The 24,083-nt window shown below is 39.5% G+C and overlaps 2 protein-coding genes across 2 annotated transcripts in view; both read left to right on the top strand.

The window, feature by feature from the left end:
* Positions 1-7,873, top strand: part of LOC132182547 (cytochrome P450 76T24-like) — a 28,916-nt gene extending 21,043 nt beyond the window's left edge. Inside the window, exon 3 of the mRNA XM_059595826.1 lies at positions 7,541-7,873. Within this exon, the coding sequence (XP_059451809.1) occupies positions 7,541-7,873 (333 nt within the window). The remainder of the gene's footprint in view (positions 1-7,540) is intronic.
* A 13,924-nt stretch (positions 7,874-21,797) lies between these two features.
* On the top strand, positions 21,798-23,731 carry LOC132181760 (uncharacterized). Its single transcript, XM_059594996.1, has 3 exons — positions 21,798-21,940; positions 22,430-23,247; positions 23,364-23,731. The coding sequence occupies exons 1-3, from the start codon at positions 21,798-21,800 to the stop codon at positions 23,729-23,731; spliced, it is 1,329 nt and encodes a 442-aa protein (XP_059450979.1).
* Positions 23,732-24,083: the final 352 nt, after the last annotated feature.

Here is a 24,083-nt window from a genome sequence, read left to right on the forward strand (position 1 = left end):
GAGAAAACAAGACACTACCAGTCATCATTGCTGCAAATCTGAGTTGTGGGGAAGAAGAAAAGCTGTTGAGAATTCTTAGAGAACATAAAACCGCCTTGGGGTGGACCATTGTTGATATCAAAGGAATAAGTCCAGCTAAGTGCATGCATTAAATCTTCCTTGAAGATGAAGCAAAGCCAACCAGGGATGCACAGAGAAGACTCAACCCATACATGAAGGAGGTAGTCAAGGCAGAAGTATTAAAACTGCTGGATGTGGGCATCATCTATCCCATCTCAGACAGTAAATGGGTTAGTCCAGTCCAAGTAGTGCTAAAAAAGAGTGGGATCATAGTGGTGAAGAATGAAGATGATGAACTGATACCCACAAGAGTAACCACTTGGTGGAGGGTATGCATTGATTACAGAAGACTAAACAATGTAACCAGAAAAGACCATTTTCCATTACCCTTCATTGACCAAATGCTAGAGAGGTTAGCTGGCCATAGCCACTATTGTTTCTTGGATGGGTACAGTGGCTATAATCAGATTGCAATAGCACCAGAAGATCAGGAGAAGACCACCTTCACATGTCCTTTTGGCACATTCGCCTACAGAAGGATGCCATTTGGCTTATGCAATGCCCCAGCCACATTCTAGAGATGCATGATGAGCATTTTTTCAAACATGGTGGAGAAAACCACTGAGGTATTTATGGATGACTTTAGTGTTTTTGGGTCTAGTTTTGATGAATGCCTCCACCATTTGAAGAATTTTCTGAAGAGGTGTGAAGAATGCAACCTACTGCTCAATTGGGAAAAATGCCATTTCATGGTTCAACAAGGCATTGTATTGGGTCATGCTATTTCAAGTAAGGGCATTGAGGTGGATATGGCCAAGATAGATATCATCTCCAAACTTCCCCCACCTCTGACAGTAAAGGGGGTGAGGAGTTTTCTTGGACATGCCGGGTTCTATAGAAGGTTTATCAAGGATTTCTCCAAGATCTCTAGACCCCTCTGTGCATTGCTACGGAAGGAGGCCAAGTTTGAATGGACTAAAGAATGCATGACTGCCTTCAACACACTGAAAAAGCTGCTCACTTCTGCACCAATAATGCGAGCACCTGATTGGAGTCTACCCTTTGAGCTCATGTGTGATGCCAGTGACTTTGCCGTGGGAGCTGTCTTGGGCCAAAGAATCAAGAAGGTACTTCATGCCATTTATTATGCTTCTAGAACATTGAATGATGCCCAGCAAAATTATTCTACTACTGAGAAAGAATTATTAGCTGTCATATTCGCTTTGGAGAAGTTCAGGTCGTAGCTAATTGGTTCTAAGGTTATTGTATTCACTGATCATGCTGCATTGAGATATTTGTTTGCCAAGAAAGATGCCAAACCTAGATTGATCAGATGGGTATTATTACTACAAGAGTTTGACCTTGATTAGAGACAAGAAGGGCAGTAAGAATGTGGTGGTGGATCACTTATCTAGATTACTCCATGAGGAGGAAGGAGATGAGCTCCCACTGAATGAAAATTTTCCAGATGAGCGGTTGTTTGCAGTTGATATCCAACTCCCATGGTATGCAGATATAGTGAATTATATCACTGCCAAGGTGTTTCCTCCAGGTCTGTCTAGCCAAGAAAGGAGGAGGTTAATATCTATGTCTAGACAATACCATTGGGATGACCCCTATTTGTTAAAATTCTGCCCTGATCAAATCATTAGAAGGTGTGCGCCAGAAGATGAGCACTTGAGTATTTTGCAGCACTGTCACCAGTTTGCTTGTGGTGGACACTTTGGGGCCAAGAGAACATCGCTTAACGTATTACAGTTTGGTTTTTATTGGCCTAATATGTTTAAAGATGCTTTCTTGTTTTGCAACTCTTGTGATAAATGCCAAAGGACAGGTAACATCTCATCCAGAAATCAAATGCCACTGCAAAATACTCAAGTTGTAGAACTCTTCGATGTTTGGGGTATTGACTTCATGGGTCCATTTCCTAACTCATTCGGTTATTTATATATTCTTGTGGGTGTGGATTATGTGTCTAAATGGGTCGAGGCTCTCCCCTCAAGGACTAATGATCACAAAGTGGTTGTGAAGTTTTTGCAGGAAAACATCTTTGCTAGATTTGGAACACCTAGGGCAATCATTAGTGATGGGGGGAGCCACTTTAACAACTATGCCTTTACCTCTGTGATGAAAAAGTATGGCATCACTCATAAGGTTGGCACTCCATACCTTCCCCAAACCAGTGGTCAAGTGGAGATCAGCAACAGAGAAATCAAAGGCATCCTTGAAAGGACAGTGAACCCCAATAGGAAGGATTGGTCACTACGCTTAAATGATGCACTATGGGCTTATAGGACTGCTTACAAGACACCTATCGGTATGTCTCCATATCGTTTGGTTTTTGGGAAAGCATGTCATCTACCAGTGGAATTGGAACACAAAGCTAATTGGGCTATCAAGAAGTTTAACTTCGATACGAAGCAAGCTGGTGACAAGAGGAAGCTCCAACTAAATGAATTGGAGGAACTGAGGCGTGATGCATATGAGAATGCCAAGCTCTACAAGGACGAAACCAAAGCATACCATGACAAACAACTGGTCAGGAAGGAATTTCACGTAGGACAGAAGGTTTTAATCTATAATTCAAAATTGAAACTCTTCCTTGGAAAGCTTAAGTCAAGATGGTCTGGGCCCGGCATTGTTACACAAGTATTCCCTCATGGAGCCTCGGAAGTTCACAACCCCCAGACCGACCAGTCATTCAAAGTCAATGGACACAGAGTCAAGCCATATCTTGAAGTAAAGTTAGTACCAAGAGATGAAGATTTGGCACTCCAATTCATCCAAAATGGAGCATCTACTTCTGAGTAGCAATGAGCGGGGACCACAATCTGGCTTAAGACGTTAAACTTAGCACTCATGGGAGGCACCCCATAGCATATCCTTTTGTTTTGTTTTGTTTGACTTATGTTTGTTTTTTATTTTCCTTTGTGTTTCATTTTACTTTGGTGTTTTTAGTGTTTCAGGTCTTTTGTCATGTTTCTACATTCTGTTATTGTGATCGATCGTATCCAGCGTGCGATCGAGCGCAGGTCTCCACTTGTGGTTTCATCGCATTCTGTTAGTGCGATCGAACGCACCATGCGTGCGATCGAGCGCACTTGGGCAGCATCCCATAGTTATCTTTTTATTTTGTTTTGTTTAGTGTGTTTTAAGTTAATCTTTTTTATTCATCTTTAATTTTGTTTCTTTTTACTTGTTTGTGTGTTTTATTATTTTGTAGGGACAAGTGTGCTTCAATTCAAGTTTGGGGGTATGCAATGAGCCATGCTTCCCAAGATCATGTTGACCATCTCCCGGGTATATTCATTCCTTTACTTAGACACATTGGGGACAATGTGTCATTTAAGTTTAGGGGTATGGGCACACATGATTGTTCACACACTTTGTACCAATTTCAAGTTATTTGTTTGTGTGTTTGTTTATGTTCAAAGACAAAAGACAAAAAAATAATAATAAAAATAAAAATAAAATAAAATTTATGCGTGTTCATGTTTGCTCGAAAATTTTAAGTTGATCTAAAAAGAATGGTGGCATGAATTCATCAGTGAGCTTAAAATTTTGAACACATGATTTGATGAGTGAGTCTGTTAGTTTGGTTACTTGTTGAGGGTAGTTGAAAAATCACATGTTTGATCTGATCACACAAAGCACATTAGCACATAAGCTGTGAGGTATGACATGAGGTCTAATTTGTGTGTTTCTGTATCTTGGATGAATTTGGATGACTTATTAGATGATGACACTGTGGCATATATATTGTGAAAAAAAAAATGATCATTGATGGCTTTCACTGAGTAACTAGACCTCTTGCCTCAAAGCATTGAGTGTTCACGTCAAAAGGCGAAAAATTTGGATTTGATCAATGCCATGGTTAGTTTGGTTTTGTAGCCTTTTTGACTCGAGTTAGTAGGTCCTTAGGGGTGTCTCTACGCCTAATGCCCTAAAACCACCTGGTTTGGGAGTCATTGACTTAACACTCGCTACATGGATCAATTAGAAAGCTTAAGGGAACCAAACATTGCACAAACCTGGCACCAAAATAAAAAATAAAAAAATAAAAATAAATATATATAAAAATAAAAATAAAAAATAAAAAATATGCCATGGTTGTTCATTCTAATAGGAATTTCAGTGAATTTTGAGATATGGAAACATTACATGTTGGAAAGAATTGGAAGTCTCATACTTTTGTGCTAGTTCACCTTACACTGTTTTCAAACTTGTGATGTTTTAACATGTCCTTGTAAGTAAATGAACTTTGAGATTCCAATTCATTGTGAAGATGGAGTTCATCTTTTTAAACTTGCTAATGAATGAAATTCACAATCTTGAAGTGATGCTTTAATTTTTAGAATAACATGAACTGTACATGATGTTTGTGGGTAACATTTCTAGAAAACCCTCACGAGACTTCACTCGTCCTCTAGGGAACTCCTAGGGGTTTAAAAGGCTTGTTGCATACGCTAAATGCAATCGTACATCCCACGAAAGTTGGATTTATCTTTTTGTTTTTTTATTTTTCCATTTTGTTTTTAGTTTGGTATTGCTAAGGGACTAGCAATATGTAAGTTTGGGGGTGTGTTAAGTGCTAAAATATTTATATTTTCAGCCCTTAACTTGCATGTCTTAATCCTTTGGTTTTAGTTAATTAGGTCATTTTAATTCATTTTTGTGTTTTCCATACTTTTGTAGGCGTTTGGAAGAAAATGAAGTAAATCTGAAAGATTTGGGCTCCAAGAGAGAAGAAAGGCAAAATGGGAGCTCCTTGACACTGCGATCGAGCACAGGGTGCTTGCGATCGAGCGCAGTACCAGAAAGACGCAGCACAAAGCAAGCCATGAGCGATCGAGCGCACGATAGAAGAGGATTGATCGCAGACCTGCGATCGAGAGCACACGGGTTGCGATCGATCGCACCCGTGTGCAGGAGACATATCAAGTGGCGGCCAGATTGTCATTCTTTCCATATTAGGGTTTTCCAACTCCTAATTGTAAAAGATTTTGAAACCCTACGAAATCCCTAGGTTTACTACTTTGTCAAGGACTTCTAAAGCCTATAAATAGACCCTTAAGCCTTTAGAATAGGTTTGCTTTCGTAAGGAGAAGAATAGGAGCTCTTCAAGTTCAAGTCTCAGGTTTATTCTTTTATGAAGATGTTTAACATCAACTCTATGTGTAGCTAATTTATTTAGTAGGGCTAGATTGAAGCCTTAGTTATGTTTTGTTAATATTTCAATATTGGCGCCTTTGTGGTGATCTTGTTGTGCTATTTAACTTGATTAATACCTACTTGAATGAATTCCTCATATGTGTGTGCTTAATCAACATATGTATGTGGTATGGACTCGTTAGTTAAATCAATTTGGATGACCAAGTCCTGGGTTTAACATAAATAACAAAAGATATCCACACCGGATTCTTGGGTTAATCAACATGGGGAACCAGGCAGGGACGGAGCCAGGAAATTTTATGGGAGGGGGCCAGCCAAATTTTTTTTTTAGTTCTCTAGAATTTTTTTATTAAAAAAAATTATTTTGGTTGTTTTTTATGAACTAAAGACTACCGTAAAAGCAAAAAAAAAAAAGTGGACATTTGAAAGTAAGGGTCAAAAATAAAAAAACTTAGTAGGTATGGGCCAACAAAATTTAAAATATGGCCAAAAGTTTTTATTGGATATGGCCAAAAAAATTTAAAAATAGGGCCAATTTTTTTTTTTTTTTTAAGAGGGCAAATGACTAAAATTAAAACTTTAACTTCACTTTTTTTAATTTTTTTATTATTTTTTTTACTTATAATATTTTTTTTCCTTATTTTGGGGGGGGACCATGGCCCACCCCGGTCCCCCCCTCCCTCCGTCTCTGGAACCGGGAATATACACCCATGCCCTAGGCCTTATGTGTTTGTCGATTTCCATAGAACATATGCTTTTCTAAAGAACAACTTAGTATATACCATGCTAAATCCTTTAGGAAAGAAAAGAGTTAGAGTATACACCCATGCCTAACTCATTGCTTAGGGAAATCTATAGCTTAAGGAGTATACACCCATGCCCTTAGGTTGACAAACATTAGATAGACATAACTTGATCAAAACATTGGCATATTGATATATTAGCTTAATATAATTAGTGGTGGATATCAAAGCCCTACTTTTTTATCATTATCAACTCAACCCAATCTTTGTTTTAGTTTACTTTTGGAATTGATTTTAAGCAAGATTCTGCAATCCTCGTGGGAATGATTTCGTATTTGCACACTATACTACTGTGTTGACCTCGTGCACTTGCGGGTAAAACACACAATTATTTGCCTATTAATTTAGGTAGGTAATTGTGAACAACAGATATCAAAGCCCTACCTTTTATTATCATCACTTAAAAAAATCAATCTTTGTTTTACTTAAGGAATTTATTTTTAAGCAAAATTCAGCAATCCTCGTGGGAATGACCCTGTACTTGCACCATATGCTACTATGTTGACCTTGTACACTTGCAGGTAAAACGTATAATTATCTACCTATTAATTTAGGTAGATATTTGCACAACAAATTTGGACCTTGGCTTCGGGTCCCGTCGCCGACAAAGAGATATGGGAGGGGTGGAGGGTGGGTGACAGGGGGAGAACCAGCAACGCTCATGCAAGAAACTTCTATGGAGAACGGGGCCAACAATGCAAACATGGGAAAGGAGAGGGAGGAGGAGAAGGAGAAGGATCCACCAGATGGAGGCTCATCAGAGAATTCCAAAACACTAGTGAGGGGCAGTTTCAGAACAACCCACAATCGAAGTCCATCTGTTTGCCCCATAACTAGAAGCGCAAATCATGGGAGACTGCAGTTACAAGATGAGGAGATTGATGAGGGTGGGGATTCGGGAGAGAATATTGGTGGTCTTAATTTGTGTCCTAATGGAGGGGAGAGCATTAATGAAAAAGATTTTGGAGTTATGAATATGAGTCAACCATCAAATGAGCACTGTTTAGGTGGGGAAAAAAATATCTACGTGGGCCAATGGGACTCAATCAAGGAGAAGATGGTTTGGGCAATTGTTGAAAAAGGTGAAGCTATAGATGGAATGAAGGGAGGTGGGTTAGCTGGCAGCAGGGCACTTAATCCACCTAGCGGCCAAAATGAGGTGTCTCCAAATTTTGTATTTGGAAAATTCAAGGCGCATTGTAGTACTCACGTGAGTTCTCCAAAGAGCAAAAAAACCGAAGGCTCCTATGAGAAAGTAGCATGAAGCATGCAGCATGGGTGTTTGCAGTGGTATGGGGGATAATGGATTGGGAAAAAGAAAAAATCTGGATGGTGAGAGGGGAGACTATCGGGCAACAGAAAAAAGGAATATGAGGAAAGGGGTAAAGGAGGACCTTTATGGTGAAAGTGAAAGAAACCTTTGTTTGCACCCACCAGCTCCTTTCCTAATTCCCCACAAAGCTGAGATTGACGTAGAGTTATGTGGTTGCATCGTGCCCAAGAAGGCACAGATACTAGTAAACATGTCGGCAATGGGACGAGATTCAAATATATGGCCAACCCCAAATTTGTTTCTGCCTGAAAGATTTTCAGAGAAGGACATTGACTTCAAAGGGGGAGATTTCGAGCTCATTCCCTTTGGAGCTGAAAGAAGGATCTGCCCTGGATTGCCTTTGGCCAACCGGATGGTGCATTTGATGTTGGCCTCTCTTGTCCACCACTTCAATTGGAAGCTTGTAGATGAGATGAAAGCAGAAGATATCGACATGAGAGAGATGTTTGGGATTTCCTTACATAAAGCCGAGCCCCTCCGGGCTATTCCCATTAGATCCATGTAATTTTCCTTCTTTATGGTTGTAGCCAAGTATGGATATATATACATGTATAATGTAAGGATTTTCAGATTTTGTGCATATGCAGAATAAATGACTAGGCTTATCGCTTGTGAATCTGTGATGTGACATATGGCAATCATAGATTGAGCCAACGCATCAATGGCTTGATGGACCAAGCACTATAGCGAATTGAAAAAGAGAAATAATAGAATTCATTCTATTTTTAACTATCTTCATAGTGAATCCACCATTGAATTTGTTTGGGGTCCACATGAATGTACAAATCTAACGATTGATATATTGAATTTGTAAGATGAGATTGGAGAAAATATTGACGTGAATCATTCTTCGATTGAAAAATCTATAAAAAGGCCAAGTTTTCAGTTGATAACACACAAAACTTTCTTTCTTCAGATTTTTTTTAATTTTTAAATAGTTTAAGCGAAAGGAAGAGTTCTTGAGTAGCAAAGCCCAGCAAAAGTGGATTATCTGTATTGAAGTTCAAATTTTGGGGGATTATCTGGATTATCTCTCTCTCTCTCTTTCTTTTTCTCTTACTCTCTCTGTGGGTGTGGCCGAAATTAGGGTTTTGGAGCTCAGGAAAGGGTTCTTCACCATTTCTAACCCTTGGATGTAGATTTGTTGTGTTGGAACTTCAATCTCTCTGTATAGTCTAAGGTAAGAATACAAATCCTAAATTTTCCACGTATTAGGTTGATTTTGGGGGATAATGCTTATTCCTATAAATTTCTTTAGGTTTTTTGTGTAAGGAAAGGATTTACACTATACTCGAGCTGTGGGTTGGAAATTTGAGATGTGGAATTTCGATTCTCCGTTCAATCAATGTAAACTCTAATCTTCTTGATTCATGTCAATTTTGGGGGTAATATGCTAAACCCTAATTTCTCTAGTGTATTAGGTTAATTGATTGTGTTGTAGTCATTAACCCTAAAATTCATTAGGATTCCATAGAAAATTGGGGCTTATGGTGTATGAGCACTATGAGTATTACTAAAGTTAAAGTTTTGTTTTGGGTTGAAGTCTAATTGTGAATTGTAATGTAACATTGTAGTATGTGCTTGAGTTAAGGATCCTTCTCAATTATCAAGGATATTGTAAGTATATTACTTACCGAAAAAAGAAGATATTTACTTGTTTTAAGGCACGAATATAATGTTTTACATGAGCTAGATATTTTGTGAATAAATGTGAATATCTGCGCTTTGATGATTTTTCATGTGATAATGTAGTTGTTTGCCCGCTTTCAGCTAGCCATTCATCATCTTCAAAAAGAGCATTCGACTGCGAGGCCATGGCAGCGTTTACTTGGAAGGTGTCTCCCTTGACAGGCAATGTCAATTTGATAGAAGCAATCAAGGGCGTGATCATGGTTATTTTTGCCGCAGATTTTGACAAGCAACCCAATTAGCATTTGAATTATTGGAAGGAGTAGTGTTGGTCTTACCTTGTAATTTATATTAAGATTCTATTTGTTAAGGATAAAATCGGTAACCAGATTTTGCCAGCTGTAACACACCCTAACGAGGGAATCCTCGCCCTGGACTAGAGTTGGGCTCGCTCCGAGGCCCGTAGCAGGAACAGCTATCAAGACATGTGGTTCGTCAAACGAACTAGTCCCCCTTGGAAACTTGCCATGCCGAACCCCTTCATTGTACATCTCCACCGAACCCCAGAGGTTATTGAGCCAAGCCCAGCCTAGCCCTAGCAGAGCATCCTCGAGAAAAGGAGAGTCCGCCTGGGCGAACTACCCCTCGAATACGACAAACAGTACGAGAAGTAGAGGTGGGTAGATTAACCGTTAATCGTTTAACTGACCGTTTACCGGCTTCGACCGAATCGATATTAATCGTAATCATTTAACCGATATTCTTATCGGTTAAAAATTTTGTACCGAAATTCTTATCGGTCTTGTCCGATCCGGTTAACCATTTGTTATCGGTTAATCGTTTTAACCGATAAGAACCGGTATGGGGGAAGGCTAGTAACGAAACCAATCTAGTTCAGTTGGTAGGGCACTGGAGCACAAGGCTTAGATCCTCGTGGTCATGGGTTCAAGCCCCTATGGTTCTTTTTTTTTTTCTCCTCCTCCCACGCAGCAGACTCTTTCTTCCTCTGTTTTTCTTTCTTTTCCTTCTCATCATTTCTTTTCCCAATTCCCACGCCACATATTGCTTTTCTTTTCTTTCTTTTTTTTTTCTCCTCCTCCCACGCAGCAGACTTTTTTTTCCTCATTGTTTTTCTTTCTTTTCCTTCTCACCGTTGCAGGAGAATGGGTTTCTTCCCCATTTTTTTTTTCTCTTTCCAGTTCTTGCAACATCAGCCCCCATCTGCTTTCACAAACCTCTCTTTTAGCATCAAAGATTCAATTCAGCTAAGAGTTTTTGCCTTTTGGTGCTTGGGGGTTAGAGAAGTAGAGAACACTAAAGAATGTGAGATTTATAGCCGGTTTAACCGAACTGTTTAACCGTGTTCCGTTATAACCGATAATTTCAGTTAAAATTCTTATCGGTTCGGTATCGGTTAAGAAACCATTTAACCGAAAATTATCGGTTAATAACTGATAAGAGCCAAAACCGGACCGTTTTGACCGATACCCACCCCTAACGAGAAGGTTATGAGGTACGCCATACTCCTCCTACCAAACCTCTGATTTGAACAGGAGGAGCGATCACATCATGGAGAGTGTACGTCCTTACACAACAGTGGGGTGTCCCATCAATGAGATCTATGCTGATGGAAGCATGGGAGTCATCTTCGCTCGTACAATGGGTGGGCCAGCCCTTATAGGAGCCATACCAGATTAGACCTTGATGATCCACGTGTCACGGCCCTGGACAGGCATGCTCAGTAATCATCCCGAGGGGATCGGACGGTGATGAAGAGAGGATCGCTGAGAGCCATCCAATTAGACGACCATCTAGGTCTTTGATCAGCATATGTATAAAAGGAAAAATTTATCCAATAAAAAGGGAGGAATATTCATAATCTACTTTTCTCTTCTTCCTTTCCCTTTACTCTTGACTATGTTTTACAAATCACCATGATCAAGCTTGTGCAAGGGGATTAGTGCAAACACCTAGGGACTGAAAAATGTGTTAACAGTTTGGTGCCGTCTGTGGGAAATGACTAGTAGGAAGTTTTAGTCCTTTCTCATTTAACAAATATGCCGGCCACAGGAGACCGAGATGCCCGCTGTCGACAGGAGCATCCATCTGCCAGTGGGCTTTCCATGCCACCACCAACACAAGCTATAACCACCAATGCCTTTACACTGGTAACGCCCTCGAATATGACCAGAAACCAGGCCAGACCTCTGCTCATGCCAAGGCGCACCGATGGAGCTGGGACCTTTGAGTCAAGCAACCCACATGTGGTCTATTTGGCCGCTCAGCTGGAGCAAGAGCGAGAACGAGTCCGAAGCCTCACACAGGAAAATGAAGAGTTAGCGCGTCAATCTCAACTCTAGGGACCGCCCCAAGAACAACCAACTAGAGGAGTGTAGAATAACCCCTCTCAGTCAAATGCGGAGGATGGAGTGCACCACCATGGCAGGTATACAGGTGCGATCCCAAAGAGATATTACCTACAGGACGAAGATTACTACAACGAAGAGACCCCCAGGGAAAAGTATCGTGGACGTGGTGCTTACGGCCACGACGGGTATGGCTACAACTACCCATAGTACGGAGGCGGATACATCCGCGGTGGCTGATACACCCATCTTCTTCGTATTCTTCCTCTTCCAATTGGTCATCTTCTTTGGGGTAGATGCTGTCAAACATAAGAGAAGACCCTTCTTCTTCGTACTCTTCCTCTAGGTTGGATGGCAAAGGTCTTTTAATGGGATCTTCCTCATCGACATCGTCATCATTGGTTGGTGGGAAATCCCAATCCACGAACCCTTGTGAAGGATCTTCAACTTCGTCATATTCGAACTCTTCATTAAGGATCTCAGATTCTAGGAACTCCTCATCAACGGACTCACCTTGCCCCTCCACATAAAGATTGGATAGACGAATTTGAGGTTGGCAAGTAAAGGTCAAATTGGCCTGTCGTGGACTCTCTGCATCATCCCATGTTTCCCTAAACACCTTTTTTTTTTTTTTTTTTTGTAGGAATTTTATATTTTTCTTGTCACAGCCATAGACCCTTGTCTCCAATTCTGTGATGTTTGGCCCATGGTATACTTATGGGGCAAGAAGGTGACTCACATGTATTTCAATAGTGTCTCCCAACTATTGATCTTCAATTTGCCTTACCACACCCTATTTTGCTTCATTGCCACCACGTAGCAACTCTTTCCCAGAATGTGCGTACCAACAAAGAGACTCGTCGTTCATCGGGCACCCCTTTGAAGTCAAGAACCTCTTCAACAGCCAACACCCAATCCAAAAATTCTTCGGGTTGTAAATCCCAGTAGAATTCCGGAATATTGAGTTCGAATCTACTCACTCGCTGATTGGCATGAGCTTGCACAAGGTGCTGACGTCCGTGTGTTCGGCGTTTTGCAAACGGGTCTCTAGATCAACTCCCTTTGTGACCACACAGGTTGGATATTCCGATAGTGAGGTTTTTAATTTGATCCCTCATAGCCTTGAATCGATCCTCCATGTGTTGCCAACTTTCAGCGTTAGATTTGCCTTCTGCCTCCGCGAATTGTGGTATTGGTTGGCGACGATAATTGTTCGAACCACCACCCATGTGCCACAAATGAATCGCCGATTGCTCCTTACGTGCTGTCTCCATGCGCACGTGCACCTCGTTCATGTCTGCACAACGGTCACTCCTCCCCATTCATGAAAAGTAATTGAGCTCTGATACCAACTAATGCAGCCTGACTTGGTGGGTTGCAGCGAAGGACAACAATAAAGCAGCGGATAAGTAATTCTAGATCTTAAGTTTATCAATAGTCTGAGAATTCTTCTTGAAAAGCTAGATACTCTCTAGGTTTTGAAGGAAAAGAGGAATAAACTCAACTATGAGTAATTCTCATTAATAAAAATCAATAATCAACATAAACTGATTTTCTAGAGGCTATAAAGATGTATTTATAGCCCCAATACTCCTAAACCTAATAAAACACGAAATATAGATTCCCTAAACTCTAACCCTAATATAATAACGAAATAAAGTCGGTTTAAGCCAATAAAATGTGAAAATAACATAACGTCTCCCGTGTGCGCTCGATTGTGCGGTTGAGCACAGTCATCGAGCGCAGTACCAGACCGGATGTCTCCCATGTGTGCTCGATCGTGCGATCAAGCGCAGTCATCGAGTGCAGTAGCAAACCGGTTCGAACGGGGCTACTGTTTGGCTCTCCGATCGGCATCACCCTCTCTCTGTTTCTCTCCGTTTCAATTTTTTTTTTTTTTTTTTTTTTGGCATCCTCTGATTGGTATGTATATATATTGTAAACAAAATTCATAACAATTTTTGTTGTATATAGAAATTTGTTTTCATCCCCCTCTCACTTTCTCTACGTTTCTGTACTAGTTTTTTTTTTTAATTTTTTTTTTTTATTCCTTTATTTTTATATCATCCTCTGATTGGTATGTATGTATATTGTAAACAAAATTCATAACAATTGTTGTTGCATATAGAAATATTTTTTTCATCCCCTCTCTCTATGTTTCTCTCTCTCTCTCTCTCTCTCTGTTTCTGTACCACATTTTTTTTTTTGTTTTTTTTTTAAATTATGTATGTTTTTTTTTTTTTTAATGGCATTCTCTGATTGGTGATATGATGATTATGTGATTTTTTTTTTATATAAATAATTAGGTAAATATATTATAAGTCCCTGGGTTAACCTGCAAAAAATAAAAATAAAAAACTCCCTAAATTTTTTCTTTTTTGGAAATTTACTCCATGAGTCAATCGAAATGCTAATAAAATCTCTATTGTCAAAATTTTTTAACTGCTATTAGATTGGTTGAAACGCATTGTTTTGCGGCATTAACATAGCTAATTTTTTATTAATCTAATTTAAAATTAAATTAAAAATAAAAAATAAAAAAACCATCTCCGGCGACGTTGATGGCGAGGAAGATTATCGGGCCGCTTTCAAGTGGGTCGCTGAGACTGGCTTCAATGGATATCAGGGTGAATCCAATTGTTCGATTCAACTATTTTAACAACCCGGTGGATGCCATGACTGGCGATATCCTGAGGAGCCGGTCTTTGGCGAACTTCAAGTTCAGGGACTGATTTGGCAGCCGCAGTTTTCGATTCGTGGGACCTGCGTTGCCCGTTGACCAGTCAAACCACCGTGTAATGGTAGATTTTTGCAGCCGCACGGTTAGTATCATGTGGCACTACCATGGGAGCTGTGTTGTGGGCAAGGTGGTTGATCGAAATTTCCGGTTGATTGGTATTGATGAGCTCCGAGATGTTGATGGGTCCACGTTTGGTGTGTCGCCGGGGACAAATCCTCAGACGACTGTACTGATGCTTGGATGGTAAGTTAATGTTTTACATTTAATTACTTGATAGCCATTGATGCTTGCGGAAGAAGAGATTTGACTATTCAGTGGGTTTCTTTTGGCAGATACATTGGATTGAAGATTCTCATAGAGCGGATGAGATATAAATCATAACCATCTGCTCTTTTGGGCTCCAATAGTGGTTTTTTGATTTCTTTTTCTTTTTCTCATTCAAAATAATACGAGGATGTTGTCCCAAAAGGCTTAGTAAAATTCAAAATAGAATTTGTACAGATTATTGATTTCACTTGTCAAATTCATCTTTTCTCTTGACATTTCCGGTCATTTCATATCCAACCGGTAGGAGATGGTTGGCGAGTATAGACCTGGTCCCACGCAAACCCATCCCAGTCTGTACTTCTGCATATTTGACCGTGAGGATACGAGTTTTCTCAACTCAATGGATTTGATTAATTGAAAATTCAGCAAGAAAATTATGAAAGAAAAAAAGGAATGTAAAAGGAAGGGAAGAAGAATCGCACCACTAATCGCCTATTATAGCATCTCCAGCAGTAAGAGGTATTTTACCTAGTCAAAAAGTACAATTCTCTATTTTAACTACTTTTTTTTTTTAATATCAACTCCAACAGATTGTTTATTTCATTCTCTATTTTTTTAAATATTATTTTTTAATCTTTCGTCGTTTTTTTTTTTTTAATCCGGGACTACTTTTGCATCATCTTGTAAATTGCAATAGTATTGATTCACGCAGCATACCTGTGTGTTATTTTTATTTATTTTTATTTTTCAATTTTAGTTTGTCAATTATATGCATTCTATTCTATTTTTTTTAGAAAGTTTTTAGTGATTCAAAAGACTTGAATTTATATCATAAATTCATGAATAGAGAAGAGAAAAGAGAGAGAAACGTTGAGGGAGGGAGAGAAAATAGAAGAGAGAAGAGAGAAGAGAGAGAAATGTTGAGGGAGAGAGAGAAGAAAGAGAAAATAATGTGAAAATAATATTATATTCAACAATCTAGTGTGCTACAGTGAATAGCAATATGAAGCTATTCACTGTAGCAATTAATATATAATAGCTAATATGAAGCTATTCTGTTGGAGCAAAAAAAATGACAAAAATAGCTAAATATAACTAATATCTCCCTTTTAACTACACTGCTGGAGATGCTCTTAGGTAATGAGCATTTTGGGCATATTTTAGTGTTTTGTCTTGTGTCTTCTTAGGGCCTTTTTTTAGGGCCATTAGACGATTTTGAAATTGTTTTGGGCCTATTTTAGTGATTTTTTTTTATTTTTTTTATTAGGTTCAGTATTATAGATGAAACTCTCTATACCAAAACAACGTCGTTTTGGTGAATTTGTTTTCCTATATATACATATATGGTTAACCTACCATAAAACTGTTAACCGCATCTGCATATATGGTTAATAATTTTTTTTCTAACCACATCCACGTGCGGTTACGCGGATAGCACTTAACGATACCAATTACGTGTAGTCTGAAAGTATCGTTTTTTAAGTCTTTTAACATTTCTTTAAATCTGAATAAAATTTGGTATAATTATATTAATTTTTTATTTTAAAATTTTCCTAACATATGAAAAAGTTGTATGTAGATGTTTCAAGGAATTACGGCGCTCTTTATTTTACTTGGGATAAAGTAGAGGATGGGGACTATATATGGTTTGACTAAGACGATTATTTTTTATTTTTTTGACGGATGATGCCTTGAATATTCAGAAAAAAAAATAATAATTAATCAAGAAAGGATGACAAAGCTAGTAAATTAAGCTTATCATGTCCAGATGTAGGGTTGGATACCTACTCCTTTGGAGTTGGAAATGGAGTTTTCAGCTTTCGACTCCAATTGAAACTTTAACTTTTTTATTTTTTATTTTTTAATAGGCCTAATTTTCAAGCAGCTCGAAATTGACCTTGACCATGGATCTCAACAGCAATGATGTGTTGAATAAATAAAAAAAATGTCTATTATATAGTGAATATATTGTCACTTCATTTAAATAAAGTGGCACCATCAGGTACACCATCAAAATATAATTTATTACAAAAAAAAAAAATCTAAATAGTAAATTAAACCGTATTTCATTTCATTTTTTTTGGATGGATGGATTCCTCTTGGCATCACCAAAAATGAAAAGCATGTGTGATTCCATAAATGCTTGAATTTTAAGTTGTTTTATTATTAATTTAAGCATCTCCAGCAGTATTATATATTTTATCTAGTGAAAAAGTACAATTTTATCTTTCCGAAGGCTGAAAAGGTGAATCAAGGGAAGAAAGGAATCCTGTGTTGTCGGAGTTCCTAATGGCTGAAGGCTTGTCAACGTTGTGGGAGAATCTTTCTCTTCTAGATGAGGAGTGTGAAAGGGTGGAGATCAAAACTCAAGCAGTGGAGGAGACAGCACTGCGTGGCCAATCTTGCTTGGTTGGGAAGCTGGTTGCGGATCGTTATGTTAGCAAGGAGAGCATTCAACGTACCCTAATACGGGGTTGAATGCCTTCGGGCACTCTTACCTTCAAAGTATTGGGAGAAAACCTCTTTCTTATAGAGTTTGAAAGCGATTGGGATAAGTCCAGAGTGTTAGAAGGGAGGCCTTGAGTTTTCGAAGGCAATCTTTTTTCTGTGGAGGAGTATAACGGGCTGACCCCACCGGCAACAATAGCTTTTGAGAAGGCAACGTTTTGGGTCCAAATGTTTCATCTCCCATTGGGATGCATGGATAATGCAGTCGGGCACCAAATTGGATCCACAATGGGCACTGTGGAGGAGGTGGATACGGATGAGGATGGTATAGGTTGGGGAGAATATCTGCGTGTTCGGATCAAGCTTGATTTGTCCAAGCCTTTATCCCGAGGTCAAATTTTGAAAATACAAGGGAAGGAGATTAGGATTTTATTCCAGTATGAACGACTTCCTCATATCTATTTTGATTGTAGGGTTATCCGTCATAGGAGGGGAGGGTGTAAGAAGCGAAGTGGCAATAGACTCCAAGAATCCAAAAAACCATACGGACCTTGGATGAGAGTCCCTTCTCCATCTCGTAGACCAGTGCGGCAAGGAAATAAGTACCATAGGAGTTTTGAGGAGAGGTGGCATAGAGGGTCGAGCCAAGCTGAATCGCAGAACAAATCGGAGAGTTTTGCCAGACGCAATTCTGAAGATGGTGGGGGCCGCGCAACCCCTGCAGTGGCGCAAAACCATAGAGGGCTAGAACCGACTTTTGGGGAAATTTTCCCTTTCGAGAACGGTTTGAATGTTACAGCACGTAACGGCAAGTGCATTGATGGGGGGATTTTGAACGGTAATCTGGGACATTATGGTCCCCATATCTTCTCAAATCAATATGGAAAGTATGGTGATTATAATGGCCCAGTAAATATGACGCAAAACAGGGAGCGCGCAGTGGGGGAAAAGGAGAAAGAAGGGGAAGGTTTTCTAATTGATGAAGAAGATCCTCACCATATTGGAATGGAAGATGTGCACAAGGAGGGATTGACATCTAACAATTCCCACGTGAGAGATTCTGGTGCAGTAAATGGGCATTTAAGAGTGGAAACCAATAATGAGGGAGTTACTCCGAATATTACCTGCATGGTTGGTCTGCATGGAGAAGGACACGTCACTACCCAACGTGGCACCTTCTAGGGGGTCTCAGGGAGACTCACAACATGCAACTAAAGAAGTCATAGGCACGGAGATACAGGGGACTACTCCCCATTCTTGGAAAAGAAGGGCTTGTGGGGGGCAAACTTTGACGATGCGTTGACTGAACGTGAGCGAAATAGGGGAAAACGTAAAAAGATTGAGGAGAAGGGGGTCTCTACTGGGCAGATGTCTAAAGGCTGAACACTACAATTCCACGGGGGAATGATAAGTGCTAAAATATTCATATTTTCAGCCCTTAACATACATGTTTTAATCCTTTGGTTTTGGTTAATTAGGCCATTTTACTTCCTTTTTGTGTTTTTTATGTTTTTACAGGCTTTTGGAAGAAAATAAGTGTTTTTGGACAAATTCCAAGCTTAAAGGGAAAATTGGAAAGACCTAGAAGATATGGTTAAGCTTAGTCAATCATGATTAAGTTTAATCAAATAGAGGAAAGGATCAATTCGGAATTTCTCACATTGAAGTCAAATCGGATTAGATGCAAAATTGGATTCTGAACATGTCTTTGTATTTTGATCATAACTTTCATCTCAGATATCCGATTGAGGTGATTCAAGTGGCATTGGAAAGCTAACTCAAAGGGATAAAAATTATTGTGAAATAGAATTTTCCCAATTCAGAGCGCTGCAAGGCCAAAATCGCACCGCAATACAGGACCGTAATTCTGGGCAAATCCTATTCCGATTTGGACTTAAGTTTTCTTTATCCTAATTGGACTTGGACTTAAAAACTTCAAATTTTATAGGCTTACTTGTGTAACAAGGACTTCTAAAGCCTATAAATAAACCTCTTTGGTTCTAGGAATAGGTGTGGAGAAAAGAGGCATAAGCTCTGGAAAGGAACTGAAGGCTACATCAAGAGGAGTTTGGGTTTTTCTTCTCTTCCACCCTTTTATTTTTGTTATGTAGTTTATATTTTTATTAAGGCTAGATTGAAGCCCTAATCATGTCTTTTTATGATTGCAATATTGGCGCCTTTGCTACAATTATATTTTGGTGTTTTTAACTTGATTAATACTTGTTATCTTGTATTCCTCATGAGTGTTTGTCTGGCCAACATATGCATGTGGTACGGACTAGTTAGTTAAATCAATTTGGATGATCGAGTCCTAGGTTTAATAAGAGTAACAAAAGATATCCACACCGGATTCTTGGGTTAATCAACATGGGGAACCGGGAGTAGACACCCATGCCCTAGGCCTCGTGTGTTTGTCGATTTCCACAGATTCATGCTTTCTTAAAGAACAACTTAGTAGACACCCATACTAAATCTTTTAAGAAAAAAAAGAATTAGAGTAGACACCCATGCCTAATTCGTTGTTTAGGAAAATCAATAGCTTAAGGAGTAGACACCCATGCCCTTAGGTTGGCAAACATTAATTATACCGATATAATTGGCGCATTGGCATATTGTTATCTTAATTAGTCTGATTAGTGGTGGATATCAAAACCCTAATATTTTTTTAGTTTTGTTTATCTTTTATTTTATTTCTTTATTTTAACTCAATCGTGACAATTGAGTTTTATCTTTTAATTAAATGGAAATTTATTTCTAAACATAATTTACCAATTCTCGTGGGAATGATTTCGTATTTGCCTACTATACTATTGTTTTGATCTTGTGCACTTGCGAGTTAAAACGTACTAAATATTATCTATTAAATTAGGCAGTATTTAGCACAACAGAGAAGCCCGTTTCTACTATGGGATGAGATAGCGGATGATTCAGATGGTTCGGGGATGGCAGCGGCCGTGTCACAACCCCGCCGATCGCGATGAGTTTCCCATGTTGGAATTGCCGAGGGCTTGGGAACCCTCGGACAATTTGGGAACTTCATCACTTGGTGAAGTGTAAGAAGAGTGGAGGACTGGTTTTATTTTGGAGGGATGATATGATGGTTGAAATCCAGAACTATAGTAGGAGACATATAAATGCTAAGGTGACAACTATAGGGACAGAAGAGGCATGGAAATTCATTGGCTTCTATGGCCATCCAGATCCACAAAATAGACATGAAGCGTGGAGTCTTCTGAGACACATCAAAAGAATAGAGCCACTGCCTTGGCTTTGTGCAGGTGACTTTAACGAAATTTTGGACCTTTCTGAAAAATATGGGGGTGTAGGGCGACCACGTCATTTAATGAAGGCTTTTAAAAATACTCTGGATTTCTGTAATCTAACTGAACTGGAATCACGGGTCCCATATTCACCTGGTGCAATGAAAGGGATGGACAGAACTTTATTCGGGAATGCTTAGACCGAGTGGTGGCAAACAAGGAATGGTGTGACGCCCATCCTAATGCGGAAATCTCTATTGAGGAAGAAACTGCATCTGATCACTCACCTATACACATAGCAATCCTTGGTAGGGTCACAGAAAGAAGAAGCAAGGGCTTTCATTTTGAAGCTAGCTGTGCGGAAGAGGAAGGTTGTAAGAAAATTATAAAGCAAGTGTGGCGTGAAAAGCTTGCTTACAGGGGCTGCTGGCAGAATGTAGAAAAAAAATGGAGAAAAGCAAGAAAGAATTGATGTGTTGGCAGAGGGTAACAAAGAGACAAAATGGTTCCTTAATTCAACAAAAGGCCCACCAAATAAAGGTCCTCCAAGAACAGCCAGTAATAATGGATATGTCCCTTATCCGAAAATTACAGCAGGACCTACATACCCTATTGGAGCAGGAAGATGTACATTGAAGGCAGAGAGCCAAGGCAAATTGGTTGAAGCTTGGGACCGCAACACCAAATTTTTTCATGCTAGTGCGAACCAACGACGTCGGAACAATTTTATTCATAAAATTACTGTTGAGGAGGGGTAGACCTTTGAAGAGCCGGAAGAAATAGGTGATGCTTTTGTTCATTATTTCACTAAGCTTTTTAGTGCATCTGTTCCTGGAGACGCTTCACAATGTCTTGCAGCTTTGGAAAGGACAATTACTCCAGACATGAATAAGGAGTTATTGAATGAGTTCACAATGGATGAAGTAAGTCAGGCTTTGAACCAGATGGCCCCTTTGAAAGCTCTAGGGCCAGATGGTTTTTCAGCTTGTTTTTTTCAAAAACATTGGGCAACTGTTGGTGAACAGGTCAGCCAGGCTGTATTATTTTCTTCGAATAATGGTATTCTTAATAAAGAGTTGAATTCAACGTATATTGTTCTTATCCCAAAAACCACCAATCCTACTTGTGTGATTGAATTCTGGCCTATAAGCCTATGCAATGTGGTTTATAAAATTATCTCAAAGGTTCTAGCAAACAGACTGAAGAAAGTTTTACCTGAGATTATTTCCATGAATCAGAGTGCATTTATCCCCGGTTGTTTGATAACTGACAATGTACTTGCTGCATATGAAACATTACACACAATGCAGTCGAGAATGTGGGGGCGGAATTGATTTATGGCTATTAAGCTTGACATAAGTAAAGCTTATGACAGGGTGGAATGGGGGTTCCTTGAGGCGGTAATGTGGGCAATTGGTTTTGATGATAGATTGATTGAGCTCATTATGATGTGTGTGACTACGGTCACCTATTCGGTCATGGTTAATGGTACTCCGACAAGTCGAATATGCCCATCACGGGGTATTCAACAAGGGGATCCAATATCACCATATTTGTTCCTTATTTGTGCCGAAGCCCTTAATGCTCTCCTTCGCCAAGCGGAACAACGAAGAGTCTTAACGAGGGTCCCCACTTCCAAAAAGGGCCCTAGAATTAACCACCTTTTCTGTAGATGATAGTCTATTATTTTGTAGGGCATCGATACAACATTGGCAACGGATGACTGAGATTTTGAGTTTATATGAGGCAGCATCTGGGCAGAAATTGAACAAAGAGAAGACCTCAATTTTTTTCAGTCGAAACACCTCAAATGAGGCCAAAAAAGAGATAATTGAAGAGGCGGGGATTCCAGCCAACCAAAGGTATGACAAGTATTTAGGGCTCCCAGCCTTGGTGGGTAAATCCAGAACTAAAGCTTCTCGGAATATTGAGGATAGGGTTTGGAAAAGACTGCAGGATTGGAAACTAAAGTTCCTGTCCCAAGCAGGGAAGGAGATTTTATTGAAGGCGGTTATTCAGGCTATTCCCACATAATATGAGTGTATTCCTTTTACCAAAAGGGTTGTGCAAGGAGATTAATACACTTATGCAAAACTTTTGGTGGGGTCAAAAAGAGAGCGAAAATAGGATCCATTGGATGAGTTGGGCCCACATGGGAGTGTCGAAACAAAGAGGTGGCATGGGTTTTCGTGATTTACTAAGCTTTAATAAAGCACTACTAGCAAAGCAAGGTTGGAGATTGTTGCAATTTCCGAACAGCTTGACAGCCCAAATCATAAAAGCTAAGTACTACCCTGGGTCAAATTTCTGGAGGCCAGTCTAGGTTCAAAACCATCTTTTGCTTGGTGAAGCATTTTTGGAGCTCGGGATCTGCTCCATGAAGGTTTGATTTGGGGAATCGGCAATGGGCACCGCGTTAGAATTTGGGGGGATAGGTGGATTCTGAACCTAATTACATACACGATCCAATCTCCACCTAAGAAACTTGATCCTAGTGCTACGGTAAGGGAACTGATTGACCCAAGCACTGGCTGGTGGAAGCAAAGCTTGCTTCGGGAATTCTTTACACAAGAAGAGCTGTTGGCCATTAACTCTATACCAATCAGTGCAATCACACAACAAGACACTCAAATATGGAGGTGCACCAATACAGGGAGTTTCACTGTCAAGAGCGCCTACCATTTAGCCAAGGAGTTGGACACAAACAGACAACCAGAGAGCTCAAGAAAGGTGAGGGACAATGTTTTATGGAGAATATTGTGGAAGCTTCCCCTGACAAATGGAGAAAAAAATTTCATGTGGCGGGCAAGCCACAATCTTCTTCCAACAAGAGATAATCTCCTTAGGCGAAAGGTAGTTCCAGACCCCATGTGCCCTATCTGTAATAATGAAGCCGAGACAGTATACCATATCATGTGGGATTGCCCTTTTGTGAGAGATGTGTGGGGGGCGAGTCATAGGTTTCTGCAGAAATTTTCTGATGATGGTCCAGATTTGTTACATGTGGCTAAGGAGATTTTGAGAAAATATGGGCAGGATCTTCTCTCCACTTTCATACGGATTGCAAGGAAGATTTGGCTTAGACGGAACAGTGCTGTCCATGGCGACGAATTTACCTATCCAAACAAAATTATTTTGGAAGTGGAAAACCTTACAGGGGAGTTTACACGTCTCTTTGAATCTCCCCAAACACGCATGGTTGACAACATTCCCTGATCGGAAGTACCTTGGATGCAACCGCCCCTGGGTTGGTGGAAAATCAATTGGGATTTTGCTATCAATAAGGCCCAGTGTCGAACAGGGATGGGGATGTTAGTAAGGACCATACTAGAACGGTTATAGCAGCCAAGTGTCTCACCCGTATAGGCAATCTAGACCCGACGGCTGCGGAAGCTTTGGCATCTCTTTATGCAGTACGATGGTGCCAAGAATTAGGGAGACGAGCTATTATCTTAGAAGGGGACGCGAAGCAGGTAGTGGAAGCGATAAACTCCGATGTCAACAATGGAAGCAGATTTGGACACATTGTAGAGGATATTCGCCAAACTCTAAAAACGTTCCCAAGGTGGCGATGTGCTTTTGCAAACCGGAATGCGAATGCTGCTGCTCATGGATTAGCTAAGGGGGCAACAAAACTTGTCATGGATGGGTAATGGAAGGGGGAAACCTCGGACTGTATCTGTGATATTATTGAGAGAGAGAAAATTATTCTATCTCATGATTAATTTATGAAAGTTACAAATTTTCCTCAAAAAAATAATATTAATTCTCACTAAGAGAAAAGAAAAAAGAATTCAAAAAATAAAATAAAAGAGAGTGGGTTGAACTAATATTTATCTATGAAATTATTAGTTATTTTAGTTAATGTAATTTTCAAGATAATGTGTTTAATGCAATTCAAGAATATAATTTTATGTTTAGGTTATTTAAATGTTGAGCAATTATTATACATATTTAAGGATAGTTTTTTTTTAAAAAAAAAAAAAATGGTAATAAATCTTCAAT

This window comes from Corylus avellana, chromosome ca5 (assembly GCF_901000735.1).
Source record: "Corylus avellana chromosome ca5, CavTom2PMs-1.0".
NCBI classification, from domain to species: domain Eukaryota; kingdom Viridiplantae; phylum Streptophyta; class Magnoliopsida; order Fagales; family Betulaceae; genus Corylus; species Corylus avellana.